We start from the raw sequence: 17,941 nt of genomic DNA on the forward strand, positions 1-17,941 counted from the left end.
AGTAACCAAAACTTAAAGCATTCTATAGAATGAAATTGCAAAAATTAATTCTTGTTTTGAACCATATTACCATTCACTCAGCTCTTCCCCTTGACCTAGAAATCTGTGCTATACCTAGGCATAGAATCTGAACAACTAAAATATGAAATAAATATTTTAAAGGTTTCTCTGGTCCAGCTTCTTGCTTAATTCAGGAATACCTCAACCTTCCTTGATAATGCAGCTCTACTTGAATATGTTCAGGCATGAGCTGTTTCCTACTTTATGAGACTAGATCCCCTCTTTGACACTTCTCCTCACTAGATTTTTCCCTATTTTCAGCCTCTCAAAAGATTTTCAGCAGAGGCATCTGGATGGCTCATTTGGTTGTGTCTGGCTTTTGGTTTGGGCTCATGGGTTGTGGGATCAATCCAGCCCTTGCCTGCAGGCTCTGTGCTCAGCACGGAGTCTGCTGCAAAGATTCTCTGCCTCTGTCCCCCTCCCCTCCACCACCACTCCTCACTCTTGCATGCACACTCTCTTTCTCTGTGTCTCTCAAATAAATAAATAAATCTTAAAAACAAAATAAAAGATTTTCAGCAGTGCTTTCTAGTTCTTATCTGTAGAATAAAACAGACTAACTCATCTGCCTCTTCCCATGGCCACAAGCCTTCAGATCTTGGAAGGTATTCAGCATATCACTCTTACCTCCTCTGGATTAAACATTCCACATTCCCTCAGTGATTTCTAATGCAAAGTGTTCTTAGATGCTACATCAACCTGTTTGCCATCCTATACTCTGATTTTGTTAGTGCCATCTTAAAGTGCAATCCTCAGAACTGAATATTGTCCTAAGATTAATTACTGCTAACGGAAGATCATTAGAATTATTAATTCCCACTATAGAACACAATAACTTTAGAGCTTTCCCCAAAATCAGCTCCCATGTTAATCTTCCTCCAACCTGAGCTTATAGAATTATTTCTTTAAATATGGATGAAGACTAAAATTACCTATTTCATCATGTTATTTGTGACCAGCTTTCTCATCTGTAGAACTATAGGAAGAGACTCTACCAAATTTATGTTAATACACAGATCTGATAAGCCTCATCATCTAAACCAATGATAAAAATGTCTGAGACAGAAAAGTTACCGAACTCTGTGGCGCTTTACTACAGACTTTGCGTTAAACATAACATTGATCAATCAATTTGTATTTAAATCACCTAAATTACTACTAGCCAGTCTCAATTATATAATATTGAGATGGGGACTTCACCGAATACTTTGCCAAATACATGTTCTTTGAAAATCTGAACTCATTGGAAGGTTCAATAAATTTTTGCTCAAAGAATGTAGTCATCGTGAACTTAGATCCTCCCCCTTTATCTCTGTATCTTGTGACTATAAAATTAAAATTTTATATTCACACTTTATCATCCTTCATGATGAGTCATCTAGGCAAGAAATAAAGACCACTTTTCTCTGAATTTTTTAAAATATCTTTTTATTGAAGTCTAGAGCATATGTACATATGTATTTCTCTCCATTCTCTAGCTTCTCTATTACAGATTCCAAAAGGTATAATTACTTTCTCTCAAGATTCCTGTCACTAACATGTAAACTTTTTAGTAAAACAAATGCATATACCCAAAAATCTCTTATTTTTGAGAGATTAAATTATCAAAAATTCAAGTAAAAAAAAGTACTTTTAGCAGAAAATTATATTGAGACGTTAAGACTATTTTTTTCTTGTTAGCAATTTTTTATTGAAATCCTACCTAACTCAAGCTTTATAGAAAGTCAGCATAATTGAAAACTGGTTTCTCCCTCTAAAACCTTAAGTATTCAGACCTTGAAAAGGCTAATTTAAAGGAAGCAAACAAAACAAAATAAAACTCCTGCAGCAAATCCTGCTGAAATAATTGTTAAAAAATCTAAATGAGTTTAATCTTTACAAAAGTTATTTTAGCTCAAAAGCTATAAAATCAAGGTTATCTTAATTCTACAAAAAAAGGAGAGGATCTTTGACTTCATGCCACCATTTTTTAGGACCTCATCTTTTTCATCAAATTTGGCCACAAATCAAATATTCAGACTTTAAAATAGACTATTTCCATTCCATAATCCACTGGTTCCGCAAATGTTGATTGAGTGTACACTGGTCAGTCTGTATAAAGCCACAGATGGGGTCTTTGGGGAACTCAAAAGCCAATAGGAGAGGCAGACTCATAAACAACCAACTCTATAATATTAGAGTAAGTCTCATAGTAAAGGTTTATAAAAAGTTTTAGAGGACGACAATGAGGGAGGAATGAGTTTTATCTGAATTTAACAATGAAAGCTTCATAGAAGAAATTGGCATTTAAACTAATTTAAGCCTTTCAGCTTGATTGGGAGCCTGCCAGCAACCAGATGGAAAGGGGGAGGGACATAATATCACAATCAGCTTTCACTGAGTACAAGACAAGAAATAACCAATATGGTAGGTTTCATTTCATATTCATCTTGATTGGGTTAACATCTACTGTTATTTTTCTTGTTCAGTCTAGGGAAAAAGTTGGTCAGAAAACAAAAACAATTCACCTAACTAGATAAAAATACAATTTCAGATCATTGCACATGACTGAAAGTATAACACTATGCATTTTGCTTCAAATAAAGAAAATTGCTTTTAAGCTTTAATGAATTAAATGACTATTTTTTCCCCAGCCCTGAGGAAGAGGCATGAACAAGGGAGATATATGTGTAATAGAAACCCCAGCACCTAGCACAAATGTCTGAAATGGAGAATGGTGAATAAATATTGTTTAGCATTTGTATAGGAAATGCTGAATAAAGGGTGCCTGGGTGGCTCAGTCAGTTAAGCAGGTGTCTTTGGGTCAGGTCATGATCCCAGGGCCCCGGGATCAAGTCCCATGTCTGGCTCCCTGCTCAGCAGGGAATCTGCTCCTCCCTCTCTCTCTGCCCCTCCCCCTGCTTTGCGCGCGCGCGCTCTCTCTCTCTCTCCCTCTCTCTCTCTTAAATAAATAGGACCTTTAAAAAAAAGAAAATGCTCAATAAAAATTCCTTGAATTATTTTTGTTTCTGTAAATAGGTTTACCAGTTTTCTTTATAACTAAGTTGTATGGAGCTATATTTAATGAATGTGTCTTTTCTCAATTTCAAACTAATTTCAATTCCTGATTATACCTAATATGTTCTAGAGTAATTATAAATATAGGATGTGTGATGCCTGCCCTTTATGCTAGGATTTAAAACTCAAAGTCACTATAAAACTTAATATTAAAATCTCTTACTGCAACATGGTCATTATATTTGGGACTGTTTCAAGAAGTAAAGGGAAAAAAATAAAATGGTCAGTGTTTATAGAATAGTTTTGCTTTCCATGCATATATTACATATTAAGTCTCTAATTCTGGAAATAAAATGTCGAGTTATAATGTCCACTAAACAATACTAGATTTATTCTCTTGTCAGTGCACCTTGATTGATGTAAACAGTAGAAAAGAGCATCTCCTTGCTAACTACTATAAAAACAGTTTTCTATCTCACCTAAGGTTAAAAATAAGTTATTTAAATAGAAATGGACTTGTCCCCATTACAAATTATTGTCAAGTTATGAAAAATGTAATCATTACAATACATTATTATATTTAAGTATAAAAGCTCTGAATTGCAATCTTTGTCATTGAGTGGCATATTTTAAAGAAGAGTAATATCCCAGGTCTCTTTAGAAAGCTTAATGCTTAAAAACAGTTTTATCTAACCCTGCACAATGAGAAAAAGCATTATAAAATACATTTTGAGTATGCTGTGAAGAGTATGAACATAATACAGAATTAAATTTAGAGCAATTAAGAGTAGATTTTGAAGATATTTTCTTAAATGCTTTAATACAGTCAGCACCATTTCAGTTTGCAGTTTTAATGAAAAGAAGCTATATGCGCTGACTTTTTTGACAGGTATTATTAAATAAGTATGCATTATCCAGAAGCCTATTTGGTTACACAAAAGTTGAGGAGTACCTAAAAGTAAACACAAATAGTAGCTTTAATGATATTTCTGTGCTGAAATTTACTTTGATGGTGAGTGTTGTAACGTGCTAAATTCTGAGGTTGAGTACAACAGAAACCATACTGTATTGAGACATTCCACCTACAGTTTGTGGTTATGAAAGTCTGATTAAAAGTGGTTTTAGATATATGAAAGTATTTTGGGCCAGTGCCTTCTTATTGAACCTACTCTGTACACTGTTTCACTAAATAAAATACCAATGTGCAAGTACATCTGCGTAACTAAATTGCATATAAAATAAATATTAAATGACATTTGGTGTAAATCTATGTAATTATTATGATTCTTTATCAATTCCAGGGAGATAGCCTTTATTTAACTCATTATTAATACCAATCATAACTCATCTGAATAAACTAGAATAAAAAAGTTTCTTAAGTAGTGTGACAATAAGATGTGAAAATAAAACACTGGGCGTATTTTATTAGAAACACCATAGAAAGACAATCAATAAACATAAAACAAAACGTGAGACATTGGCAATTATTACAAAGAAAAATTGTCCCAAGTTGAAATGTAAAATAACATATCTGAGTAGATCTTGATAGCTGATGTGGGCTGATAAATACCATATTTTCCAAAGAATGATCAGAGGGGATTCCATATTTCAGCTTTATCTTTGTATTAGGAATAATGAAATCCTCAAATAGCCTTAATCAGTAGCCTCTTCAAAGCCAGCAACATAAGCATATTTTGTAAGTTCTTCCTTTTCCGTAAATCAATGAAGTGATGGGACTGGGTTTATTGAGCTTCAATGTTAAGCGCTGTGCTTACTTAATATTGTACATTTGTTTATTTTATGCAGTCCTCACAGCAACTCTAAGAGTAGATGTTTTCTCTGTTTTACAGATGAAAAATCCAACTCAAAGAAGTTAAGTGAATTTCTCATGACTAGCAAATAACAGGGTTAGCATTCAAATCTGGGGTCTTCTGAATCCAAGCCCCGTGTTGTTCCCTTTCTACCATGCTGCCTTTAATGCAAATGTAGTAAAACAACATAATCATTGTTAAGTATAGATTTATCTTTTTAAAATTCTACTTAGGAATTGCTAAAAAAATTTCACGTGAAAAGCTATCACATAATTTTAGGTGACATACATCAATTTGATATTTCTAAAAACTCACATAATAGTTTTCCCTATTTCATTTTTATACTGCAGATCTTTACCATGTGCCCAAACGTGTCTGCCGTTCCAAGAACTGGGCATACAACAGCGAGCAAAATAAAAATGGCATATGGCCTTCTGAAACATGCACTGTAGATGAGACAGACATTAAACAAATGATCACACACAAAAATATACAAATTATGAAATGTGATAAGTGCTAGTCAAGAAAAATAAAGGGTGATAGGTAAAACAGTATTAACAAAGTGTGGAGGATTGAGTTGACCAGGAGGTCACATTTTTTGTCTGCTCACCCACAGCTCCTGTCAACACTTTTATTTAGGTGTGTGGGACAGGGTAAGATTCAAAGTTCACTCTGAGGTCTCTAGTTTGGGTGACTGAGTTTACTGTGAGATGGCCAAGCTAGAAGAGGGAGCAGATATGAGGATGAAGATAATGAGCTTAAGCATTGGAGGTTTAAGCAACTCCTAGGACGTTCATATAGACATAAGATTGGAAGACATCCTTTGGGTGTCTGGAGAGGAAAAAAAGAGGAGTGGGAATCTAGATTTGGAAATTACACACAAATAGGTATTAGATAAAACTAGGCTGGCCTCTGCAAAATGGGTTAGTCTTGAAGGTGAGAAAAATTTTAAGTTTTCACCTAAATTAAGTTCATCAGTATTTCCCAGAGTAAGTGCCTCAAAAAATCTAGCTTTGGAAAATGATAGTAGTTGGTCCTCTAAGTAAATAAGTAAGCAAGGAAACAAACATTCTATCAGCAATAGGTTCGGGTGGCAGGTTAAACAAAATTTAAAAGATTTTCCAGCTTTTACTATATCAGCGTGCCTCAGGACAAAAAGTTCAATGGCCCAATACATTTGGGACATGAGTATTTTATGGAAATGATATTCCACGGAACACCTGCTGGGAAATGCTGGACCACATACAGGCTTACAGTTAACAATGTCCACGGGTTTTGGTGGGCAGACTGGAGTGTAATCAAGAGAGGAATGAAATTGGGAATAGTGATTTTTATTTGCATTTGGTAGCCTTGCCAGGTAGGAAGTATTCAAAGTCAGAGCGGTTGCAGACGGCTCATCAGGAGAAAGGCAGTGGGAAGAGTGAGTTTGAAGATTGGGGATGAATTGAGGAGGGAATGATTTCAGACAGGGAGATCATCTAGGACAGGAAACTGATAAGGATGGTAATGATAGAGCCGCCTGGGAAATAGACAAGAAAGTGTGAACCTGAGAAACATTTCAGGGGAAAGAATTATGGGACTTGGTAATAGATTAGATTAAAAGAAGAAAAAGGCAAAGATAACAATACAGTTTCTGGCCTGAGAGAGGAAGAAAGATACACAAAAGATTGAAAACAGAACCCTAACAGTATTATGACTAAAGTACTTCCCAACTTTCTGCTTATTTCTGGAAAACAGAATACAGCACTGTCTGAAAGCAGTCTAATCCCTTCGAGTGTTTTCAATTAAACTAAACAATTTTTTAAAAGTTTTGAACACACAAAGAATTTCTGAACACACATCTAAAATGCTGCATTCATAATGTCACGTCCAGTCTTCACGTGGTCAAAAAATGAGCTCCAAACTTATAATTGGGAAAGATGTTAACCATGCTGAAATTAATTTTCTCAAATCTTAAATTGCTCCAAAAAACATGAATAGTTCTCTGGTCACCTTCATTAAAATGCCCTACATTAAATCTGGCATTTACAGTTTCACATTCAGCAACAAGCTAGAAATCACACTTTTCAAATTCTAAGCAGAAATTAGTTTTAGATTTATTTGCTTTCTTTCCAAATGTGCTAGTGCCCAAGGGCTCTGACAACGACACACTTTGTTTCACAAAGGAAAAGAAGTACTGTTGAAAAAAAAAAAAAAGCGATTTCTTTTCCTTTAAAAAAAAACAAAACCTGCCTGTTTTTTTTTTCCAGGTGACATTTACAAAGAGGAAATTTGGGTTGATGAAGAAGGCATACGAGCTGAGCGTGCTCTGTGACTGTGAGATCGCACTGATCATCTTCAACAGCACCAACAAGCTGTTCCAGTATGCGAGCACTGACATGGACAAGGTGCTGCTCAAGTACACGGAGTACAACGAGCCACATGAGAGCCGGACAAACTCAGACATCGTGGAGGTGAGAGCACATGTGTGGTTGGCGCACCCTCCCCACCAGTGGCAGGGCCGCATGGTGGTTGGACGCCCCCCCTTCCACACACACACACACACACACACCGCTTCCTTTTCCCAAGTATCCCCTCAGATGTTCCCCTGGTCATCACCCCAACAGTGCTCCACCCTTTCTATTCCTGCCAAAAACGAGTTAGAGTGATACGGTGATAGGGACAACGTATATCTGGGCCTTGCTAGAAATCAGGCACCAGTGTCAACATATTGCCCTCATCCTCCTTGAATCTTTGTTGCCCGCGACTGTATCAGGATCCATACTAAGGAATTGTGGCCAAAAGAGGGCTTTCGATTACTTTGGATGAGTTATTTTTAGGCATAGACTAGTGTCGCAGCATTGTCAAAGAAAAAAATGTATTTAAAAATGAACTCACCCCAGCCTTCTACTTCAGTTTTTCACTTTGTCTCTTCTAATTCATTCTTCCTAATGCATTCTTACTGAAAGGGTAAAGACAATTATTCTGCTGGAAATGTTTTTTCCCCCAATTATATCACTTAGTGTAGCATTGTTAATATACATGGAATCAGAAATATGATGAGAAGGAATTTCTAAATGTTAGCTGGGTGTTTTTATCAAAATTAGATTTGAAATGTTTTATTGTGCCAGAAATAAATAAGCGTCACATTAAAACTCAAAAATGTTTTTGATTCATTAGCATAAGTAGCATTGCCATACAGTTAAACACTTCCTGCTCGTATCCTGTTTAAATGTTACTGCCTTATAGTACCCTTCATAAGCAGTGAATACTAAACCCAAAAAGACGTGCATTGAGGACTGTCCCCATCTGTCTGTTTCCCTCACCTGTCTATCTCCTCAAGGTTACATAGGTTGTGATTATGATTGTTTTCCTAGAATTAAAGTAAAATTAATGAATGTTTCAGAAGTATGTATTCAGCATCAGTTTGCCAGAGTACAAGTTATTCCTGCCATTACTTTAGACTCTTCCATATTATGAAAGAATTTAGCGCTAATCATGACCAAATTAATCAGTCTCTCACTTTCATCTTCTTTTTACCTATTATAGTTGCCTAAGACTAATTTTCATTTCTTTGCCTTTATTTGAAAGTTTTTAAAAAGTACGGAGCTGCGGTGCCTGGGTAGCTCAGTCGGTTAAGCATTCGACTCTGGATCTCAACTCAAGTTTTGATCTCAGGGTTGTTGAGCCCAAGCCCCACTTTGCGCTCCCTGCTGAGTGTGGAGCCTACTTAAAAAATAAATAAACAAAAAATAAATAAATTGAGCTAATCACCTTTTTTGGCCTAATAAGGCCACGCAAATAATTTCAGAGAAATAAAAGTGAATAAGTAGACTTAATGTGGTATATGTTTAGAACACTTGAAGATTTGCATTTACTGAACATCACTTTAGTTTTTCATTGACATAACTTTAATTGTGTGCCTTGATTTTGAAATTTAAGGTCATTTATAATACTTACCTTCTATGTATTTCATGTACACATATATCTGTGAAAGTACATAGACAAACATGAATATGAACAGAATTGATTGTCAAATCTCATAGGTGTTTTTGTGTGTGTGTTTGTGTATGTGAGTTTGTGTCCATGTGCACTTACACACATTTAACATAAGTCGCAAACAAAAACAACTCTATATTCAAGACTTCATCTCATTACCAAAACCATTACAGCAGATATTGCAGGGTTACAGAGTTGAGCTGGAATTTGTCATTACACCTAAACTGCCCAGTTCTTAACATGATGTGAAATGCAGTAGAACCGTAGTAAAGTAGGTGAAAAATATGTTGATTTTTCAAATTCACTTTCTTAAAGGAGCTTAAGAATCTAGAAAACTCATTTTCTGAGAGCTTTAGTCAGGAATATAATGTGTGATTTAAAGATGACAAAGAGGGACACCTGGGTGGCTCAGCGGTTGATCTGCCTGCGGCCCAGGGCGTGATCCCGTAGTCTGAGATCAAGTCCCGCGTTGGGCTCCTTGTGGGGAGCCTGCTTCTCCCTCTGCCTATGTCTCTGCCTCTCTCTCTGTCTCTCGTGAATGAATAAATTTTTAAAAATCTTTAAAAAAAATAAAATAAAGATGACAGAGAACTTCACAATCTCAAGACTTTCATTTTTTTTTTTAAGATTTTATTTATCTATTCATGAGAGACACAGAAAGAAAGAGGCAGAGACATGGGCAGAGAGAGAAGCAGGCTCCCCACAAGAAGCCCAACGCGGGACTCGATCCCAGGTCTCCAGGGTCACACCTTGGGCTGAAGGCAGGCGCTAAACCGCTGAGCCACCCAGGCGCCCAAAGATGTTCATATTCTTGGGCAGATGGGTAACTGAGCCATGAGAACACTGGGTTGCAGGTCAGAGGACTTGTATTTGAGACCTTGTCTTGGACATTCTTACTGTGTGACAAGTTAGCTACTTCTCTGGGCTGAAGCGTTCCCATCTTAGAAATGAAGGCACTGAATTTGAAAGTCCTTTGGAACACAATTATTTAAAAATCAGTAGTTTTAAAAGAGAGTAAAATAGTAGGTCCATTATCTTGTATTTTATATCAATGAATTAAAGCTCTGAACCTCTCAAAAAAAGACAGTCTGGGGCTTCTAGACCAAACCTAGGGATGGCTTGATTCTTTGGATAAACAGAATATGTTATAAATTGGTCCTACTCAACTACCTGAATCACACATTCTTCACCTATTTCGCTTTTCCACTTTAGCACTAACATAAATGAGGAAGAAGTAAAGCGGGATCCGTAAGCTTGATAAAATTTACATCACCCCCGCATAGAGTATTTTTCAAAGTGCAGCTCACTGAAATCACTATGCTTGAAATACTTGGTGGAAAAGAGGGAATCTGGTTGGAAAGCTGCATTTATAACAAATTCCCCCAAGTAATTCTTACATACACTAAGTTTGAAAACCTCTGCAGCACTGAGACCTAAATTGTGTTGGGGGCACCTGGGTGGCTCAGCTGTTCTGACTCTTGATCCCGGCTCAGGGCGTAATTTCAGGGTTGTAAGATTGAGGCCCACATCAGGCCCTGTGCTGGGTGTGTAGCCAGCTTAAGATTCTCTCTCTCCCTCTCCCTCTGCTCCTTGCCCCCTCTGAAAAGAAAGACATAAATTGTGTTGGAGGCTGAGAACCTCGGATACATCAGGGATTTGAGGGATTCATCCTTAGAATGAATCTAACACAAAGTTGAGAGTTAAGGTAGTTTACTACTCCTGGGTAAAATTTTAAATCCTATTTATTTTAATTTAATGGAATACGTTTAACTGAGTAGGTTTAATGAGGAGCATAATATGTTTCATGAAGGGTCATTAGTTTTATATTTCCCGTTTGGACCATTACCCCTCTCCCTTAACCCTCCAAAAACAGTTTACTCACAAGAAAAAAAGATTGGCAAAGAAAGGGAAATAATATGATTCGTAGCATTCAGACCAAAATACAAATTTCTGGGCCATACCAGAGTAGTGTTACAGGGTCATAGGAAATTGTGCAGCTCGTGGGTGTTGAAAAAGATTCCTTCTTTTAGCAAAAAAGCTCTGCGTAATTATCATGTCTTTGCTTGATAATTAGCACTACTGTTACAATGGCACAAAGACAAAGACTTAATAGACAGACCGAGATAGGTTTTTTTATTATTATATTATAATGCAGCTTGAATATCTGTTTAGATACAATATATAAATATGCCAGATTTGGTAAATGTGTTAAGTTTTTAATCCATTGGTTTAAAAAAACAAAAACAGTTACTGTATTAAAAGCACTTCCTTTAAAGAAAGTCTGTTTTATATAACTGTGTGACAAGTATATTGGATATTTACCCAAAATGCTGGCTTACAAGGCTTTGAAAATTCAGTAGGGATTCTGATGCTATTAAGGGAACTGCCCCCTTTATCTCCTCCAACTGTCTGAGCTCCACGGCAGCTCCACTCCACTCCTGGTTCCCTTACCTGCCTTCCTATCCTCACAGTTCATGTCGGGCTCTATTTGTAGAGGAAAATGTGGTGTTGAGCACTTAAGGATGACCTGAAGAGTGCAAGGCCCACAGTGCATGCTTGCGGGCCATCCTTCTCTTAACAATGATTTAGCAAGCGTCAGCTTACAGTCAGCGCTGTACAACGTGCTGATTCTGAAACAGCAGAAAACAGGCATTCTTATTAAGGATGTAGAACATACATGAAAATCAGCTTGGGAACAATTGGAGGGCAAAGGAGCAATAACCTCATGAATGTAATAGAAGCTACTGAAAGGAAGACATATGCTAAACAATTTAACAAACGTTATTCAAACAAGTCCTTGATCACCAGATCACTGTAGGTGGTCCTTGGAGTGACAGAAGTCCCAGACAGGTTACCTCTCTATCCAGCACATGTTTTCTAACCACAAAACCTATATGAGAGTGTCACTTAGCACCTGGCCAGGAGGGAAGCTGTCACCCCTCAGTGATTCAGTGATTCTGCTGAGCTGCTCATCCCGTCTGGGCCAAGAGTCAAGTGACTTTAGTGTGGAAGAGAAATAGAACATGGGGCCCTCTGCTGCTCCCTAGGAAATCAAAAAGATGGACATAACTTCTTCTGTCCAGAAGAAATCTTTGATTTACAACTACCCCAGTGAAGGATTACTTTTTTTTTAGATGCACAAATGGGCAAGAAGATTGATGAGAGAGAGAGAGAGATAAAGGGAGAAAAGGAGAGAGGAGAATAAGATAATATTTATATGAAATTTTATTTTCTTTCATCTGAATCTTGCTTCTCCCTCTGCTCTGTCTCTACCTCTCTGTGTCCCTCTTGAATAAATAAATAAAATCTTAAAAAAAAAAGAAAACTAAATGCAGCAAATAGTGGAAATGAACTTTGTTACAAATTCTGTATTATCAAATGTGGGAATAGTTGTAAAATATGAAAATATGTTTATTTTACTTGAGCTTTCATTATATCTGAACTAATTAAATAGGTACCAATTTTATACTTATAAAATATTAGATATATAAGGGGCACCTGAGTGGCTCAGTCAGTTGAGATCTGACTCTTGATCTCAGTTCCAGGCTTGATCTCAGAGTTGTGAGTTGGGGCCTCACCTTGGGCTCTGTGCTGGGCATGGAGCCTACTTAAAAATATATATCTATAGTATATCTATACTTACAGAATACTGTAGATACATAGATTTATATTACACGTGGGTACTTTTTGTGTGTGTGTGCAATGAAGTAGCATGTGGCTCTTTCCATAGGCTTCTTTTTTTTTCCATTTCAGGTTTTTATTTAAATTTCAGTTTGTTAAAATATAGTGTAATATTAGTTTCAGGAGTAGAATTTAATGACTCTTCACTTACATACAGCATCTGGTATTCACCATAACAATGCCCCCCCTTAATATCCATCATGCACATTCACTCATTTGTTTGGTTACTTGTTGTATTTTTATTTCTTTATGCATTCACTGAACAAAGATTGGTTGAATTCCTACCATGTGATATGTGCCTTGGAATTCCTAGAGATATAAACATAAACAAGGCCCCTCAAGGACTCTTAGTCCTTAAGATTGCTCTCAAGGCCATGCATGATCTGGCCTGTTTTTATCTTCCTCTACAGCCTCCCCCTTTGCTATTTCCCTCCCCCACCACTGCCATCCTATATTTGAGCCACCAAAACATGTTTATATTCTTCAGCTTCTCCAAACTTGTTTTGTCTTTAACTCTCCTTACTAGGCCTTTGCTTAGCTTTCATTTATCCTTCATTCAAGGCAGGTTCCAATTTATACTTCTGGAAAGCCATCCTTGAACTGTCCTGTTTACCTCGTAGTAGTGTTTTTTCTGTATTAGAGTTAGAATTGTATTTTATCCATGAAAGCACCATGTTATCCAGTTGCCTGTTCCATAGTAGATTTTGAACTCTTGGAAGGAAAGGACTGTGCACATATTGTTTACCATCATATCTCCACAACTTCATGTGAGGCCTAGAGAATACTAGACCCTCAGAATATATTTGTAGAATAAATAGGGGGAGACAATTATAACAGGATATGTCCAAGTAATTATCATACAGCATAATGTTACTTCAAGTATGAAAAATACTTTTCTAGCTCCAACAAAACTTGATTAAAATTTGGCAACTTTTATCAAAACACAATCAAGAAACTATAAATCTATATCTTGCTAACACAGTAACCACTAGCCATATATGACTACTCACATTTATGAATTAAAATTAAAATTAAAACTGGGCAATAAGATATCCAGTTTAGTTCCCCACTTGCAGTAGCCACATTTCAAGGGCTCAGTAGCCACACGCAGCTAATGACTGCCAAGTGGGACAGGATACAAAATGTATTGATCATCATAGAAAGTTCCATGCAACAGCACTGGTCTAGATTGAAATGCGAAAAGAGAGGCATTTAAACTAATTGTTTTCCCGGATTAACACCAAGATTAGTTCTCTTCAATATAGAATTTGAGGAGTGCATTTCAGAAGTAAAGAACCACGTAACCGTGAGATTTTAGAATCCAGAACATAAATGTTTGCTATGAGAGACACCAATTTGGAACCAAACACTCAGTGTCAAACTAAAAACATATTTTACCCCTAAACCAATAACCACAGAGTCAATCGGTAAACTTACTACCTGGTGAGAAAGCACTTGCAAGTTGTCCAGACTGACAAGGAGCTAAGCAGTGTGTGCTGTTTTTTAGATGTGAAGCTTGTGAACGGAAAAGGGGTAGACCTTTCTTGTTACTATTTTAAATTTACTTGAAGCGACATGAACCAGTATTTAACTTTATTGTTAGTAATTTCATTTCTTCAGAAAAGCAGGTTTTTTTCTTTCTGAAGGAACTTAGAGAAATAATATTCTTGAAGTACATTAAAAATTCTTAGGTGACTATAAAATATAATTAAAATAGTTCTTATTGCGAGTAGCTCAGTAGCTCTCCTGTCCTCTGTTAAACCAAGTATATAATTGCTTTTCAGTAGATAGTAGTGAAAAATGAAGAAAGGATTAGTATATTCCATAAAGATTTAAACCTTCAGTGTCAAGGCTTTCAAGGAAAAGGGAAAAACATGATTTTGTAAAAAAAAAAAAAAAAAAAGATTTTGCAAATTTCTACTGAATCGTAATGTTCATTTTTGCTTATGTGTCTTTAAAAGACTTTTACTAGTCCCTATGAATCACATTTATATTTATTCCTCAAAGTCTAAAAAGAAGACATGGGCCTAAGAATGTATTCATATTTGTCATAACTACCAAGTAGATTTTTATATCAAACTTGAAGATTCATTTCTTTTTAAAAATAAGGTTTTTGCTTAATTTACATGCATTTTATGAACATGAAAAGCTGCTTCACATCTTATTTATTAAGAAAATCATAAAGTGCACGTTAGATTACTTAAGTTATATGCACGAGGCACTAAAACTGAGTTTTCTCACGTCTGTTACTACACAATTATAATGGTTTCGAGGCATTAGTACTGGCACAAAGTTGGCAGAAAATTATTTAATAGTAGAAAAGACAATAGGTTTCAAAATACAGCCTTTTCCTCACTAATGTAACCTCATTGTCATTACTAATCACCCCCTCTTTATCATCATCATTATTTTGTATGATCATTCTTGAACTGGAACAAACCAAAGTCCTAATGTTTTGGGTTGTGTTTTGTTTTTTTTGTTGTTGTTTGTTTGTTTGTTTGTTTGTTTGTTTTTTCCAGTATCTGAAAGTGAAAAGAGAAAAATATTTAGCCTGGATCATAATTGTCACTTTTAATGATATTTATAGATCTCATGGTATATGGAATTCGGTATTGGACAACATATTTGAACCATTCTAGGGATTGATAGCACCTCAGTAAATGTAGCATTGTTTGGCTTTAAAAGTATCAATGAGATATCAAAGAGTTAGAATATCCTTATTTCCTCAGGAATGGTTACTGAATCTATCACTGTGAAATATTCAAAGGTGATGTTTTAGGAACAATTCCAAAGTCTTGCTTAGAGTTGGAATAAAAGATGATAAGTCTTTTAATCGAATGATATTTATTGTTTCAATTACCTCACTGAATGTTTTAAAAGTTATTATTGTAAGTCTGTTTCCCCTCCCTGAAAGACATAATGATGTTTTATTTATCGCTATAACTCCAACAGCCATCTCAATGAATGGAACATTGTAGACATTCAGTAAATATTTTTTATACACACACACACACACACACACATGCACACACATATATATTTGTGTATATATATACACATATGTGTACATACATACACATATATATAAAAGAACTTACTGATGATCATTATGGTGTAAATAAAATTAAAGTTTACCAAGTTTTCTTTACTGAAGTCAGATATGTTCTAATAATAGTAAAGGTAAGAGCCTCTCAAGTGAACCTGAGATGAATAAAGTTGTTGCTGTGTAAAAAAATAGGCACAACAGACCACATAGAAATTCTTCCTATAGTAATGGTGGAAACTAAAAGACCGACATATGTTGATTCCTGGAGAAGGGGGAAGTACCCTGTTGGTACTTTGGCCAGGATCTGATAAGAGGAGTCAATGGGTCTCAAATGAAATGACTCTAATCCAGTCTGAGTCACTGGGGCTCTTCTAAAGGCTGATTTGGACTCCCTGGTATGGGGCAGGGCCACAGGTCTGTGTTTCTGATGCTGATGCTGCTAGTCAGTGGACTAAACTTTGAGCAGCAAAGATGTAGACTTCCTTTCCAAACATGTTTTGAAAGTGCATTTTTAAACAGTTCTTTGCAGCCTTACTGTGGTCTAGAATCATACCATAAAATGAATTTTTTAAAGTGATACTTGGTGAAACTAATTTTTAAAAGCAAGTGTATTAGGTGTTCAGAAATATGATGTAAAAGGCCTGTCATGACTCAGGTGAGTCACTGTGTGTCATGAGCATTGCATTCCTGGCCTGGTCCCTGTCCTTGAGAGTGCCTGTCAGTCGGTAGTGGCTGCCTGGATCACATGTTGAGGAAGATTCTGAGTCTGAAAGCAGACGGCATGCACATGTAATGTGATTGGTTTACGTGTGTGCTATGGGTGCAGAGAATAGTGGCCGTGCTTTCCTCCTTATCCTCACAGTCAAGTAATTCATAGGACATTCTGGGAAAGAGACTTCAGACTTGATCACTAAAAGGACTGTAATTATGGAAGTGCTGCAAGTGTGTCCAACAGATTGGATGGATAGATTATATTATTGGAAATATATCTCATTTTACTAATAGCTGTTTTGCATTTTATCCAGTCGCGTCTCAATGGCATTTAGTCTCTATTACCCTGAAATTTAGCCACCCAATGGAAGTTTCTGAATAAGGGAAAAAAAATTTCCTGTCAATTATTTCTAAAGGTCATAGAGTTAATGACTAGCTGGGAGGTTAATTAGATTCTGAAAGCCTCTTCATATCAATTAAATCTCTTATCTTTATGTTTTAGTAAATAAACTCAGTAACTATTTAGAGCTACTGTTTTAGGATAAGAAACACTGTAAACAGTAAACTGTACAATGGGTATTTGGGTTTTTTTTTCTCACATCTGAGAAAGCATGATTACAAAATAAACTGATACATGAATTAATGATAGTATCTTTTATTCTAGAATTTCTGAATTAGATAATTTATTTTTCAAAATTGCATGCAAATGACTCCTTAGTCATAAACAAATGCCATCAAGTATGACCTCAAGAAAACCATTTTAGAGAGGAAAAAGTAAGGTCAAAGTTACCCTGAGAATGAGCTACTAGTAAAAAAACAACTCTATCTCTGTGGTTCTAGAAACCAAACTCCTTTCAGAGTTACTATACGCATTTGTAAATAAGTGATATATTTAGTGCTGAGGGTCTGACAATTACAAACCAAATCATTTCTATCATGTGAATTCTCTTTGGGTAGTATAACCAGATTTCAGAATGAAAAGGTATAGATCTACATTAATCAATAAGGTAGTTACTAGCTACATGTGGCTATTGAAATTTAAGTCAATTGAAATGAAGTAAAATTTTAAAAGTTCAGCTCCTAGATTCCTCTCGGTGGCCCAGTTGGTTAAGTGTCTTGTCTGACTCTTGGTTTCTGCTCAGGTCATGATCTCAGGGTGGTGAGATTGAGCCCCACGTTGTGCTCTAAGCTCAGCACAGTGTCTGCTTGTGATTCTTTCCCTCTCCCTCCCCCTCAGCTTCTTCCGCTGACTAGTATGTTATGAGCTCTCTCTCTTTCACTCTCTAAAATAAATAAATTAAATCTTTAAAAAATAAACAAAAGTTCAGCTCCTAGTCTCACTAGCCACATTTCAAGTACTTGCCTGCCACATATGATTGGTGGAGCCCATTATTGGTCAGGACAGGTATAGAAATATTCATCACCCTAGAAACTTTCTGTTGGGCAGCACTGGTGAAAGGTGTGAAACAGGTGAATCCAGTGCTTTTGTTCATGATGTAATTGCATGATGTTGATGGATATACCTAATAAAGGGCCTGTCAACTGGAGAGGATGTGTTGCAGCCATTTCATCTTTTGTTCCTAAGCAGATGCTTTACTCTATGCCTATTGTGTGTCAGGGTCTGGGTCAGGACCTAGAAACCCAATCAGGAAAGCTA

At 36.2% G+C, this 17,941-nt stretch overlaps 1 protein-coding gene across 17 annotated transcripts in view; it reads left to right on the forward strand.

The window, feature by feature from the left end:
* Positions 1 to 17,941, forward strand: part of MEF2C (myocyte enhancer factor 2C) — a 171,845-nt gene that overhangs the window by 84,597 nt on the left and 69,307 nt on the right. For all 17 annotated transcript variants that reach the window (XM_041753823.1, XM_041753817.1, XM_041753807.1 and 14 more), the window contains one exon: positions 7,118 to 7,321. In XM_041753823.1, coding sequence (XP_041609757.1) covers positions 7,118 to 7,321 — 204 coding nt within the window. The remainder of the gene's footprint in view (positions 1 to 7,117; positions 7,322 to 17,941) is intronic.

This window comes from Vulpes lagopus, chromosome 4, assembly GCF_018345385.1.
Source record: "Vulpes lagopus strain Blue_001 chromosome 4, ASM1834538v1, whole genome shotgun sequence".
NCBI classification, from domain to species: Eukaryota; Metazoa; Chordata; class Mammalia; order Carnivora; family Canidae; genus Vulpes; species Vulpes lagopus.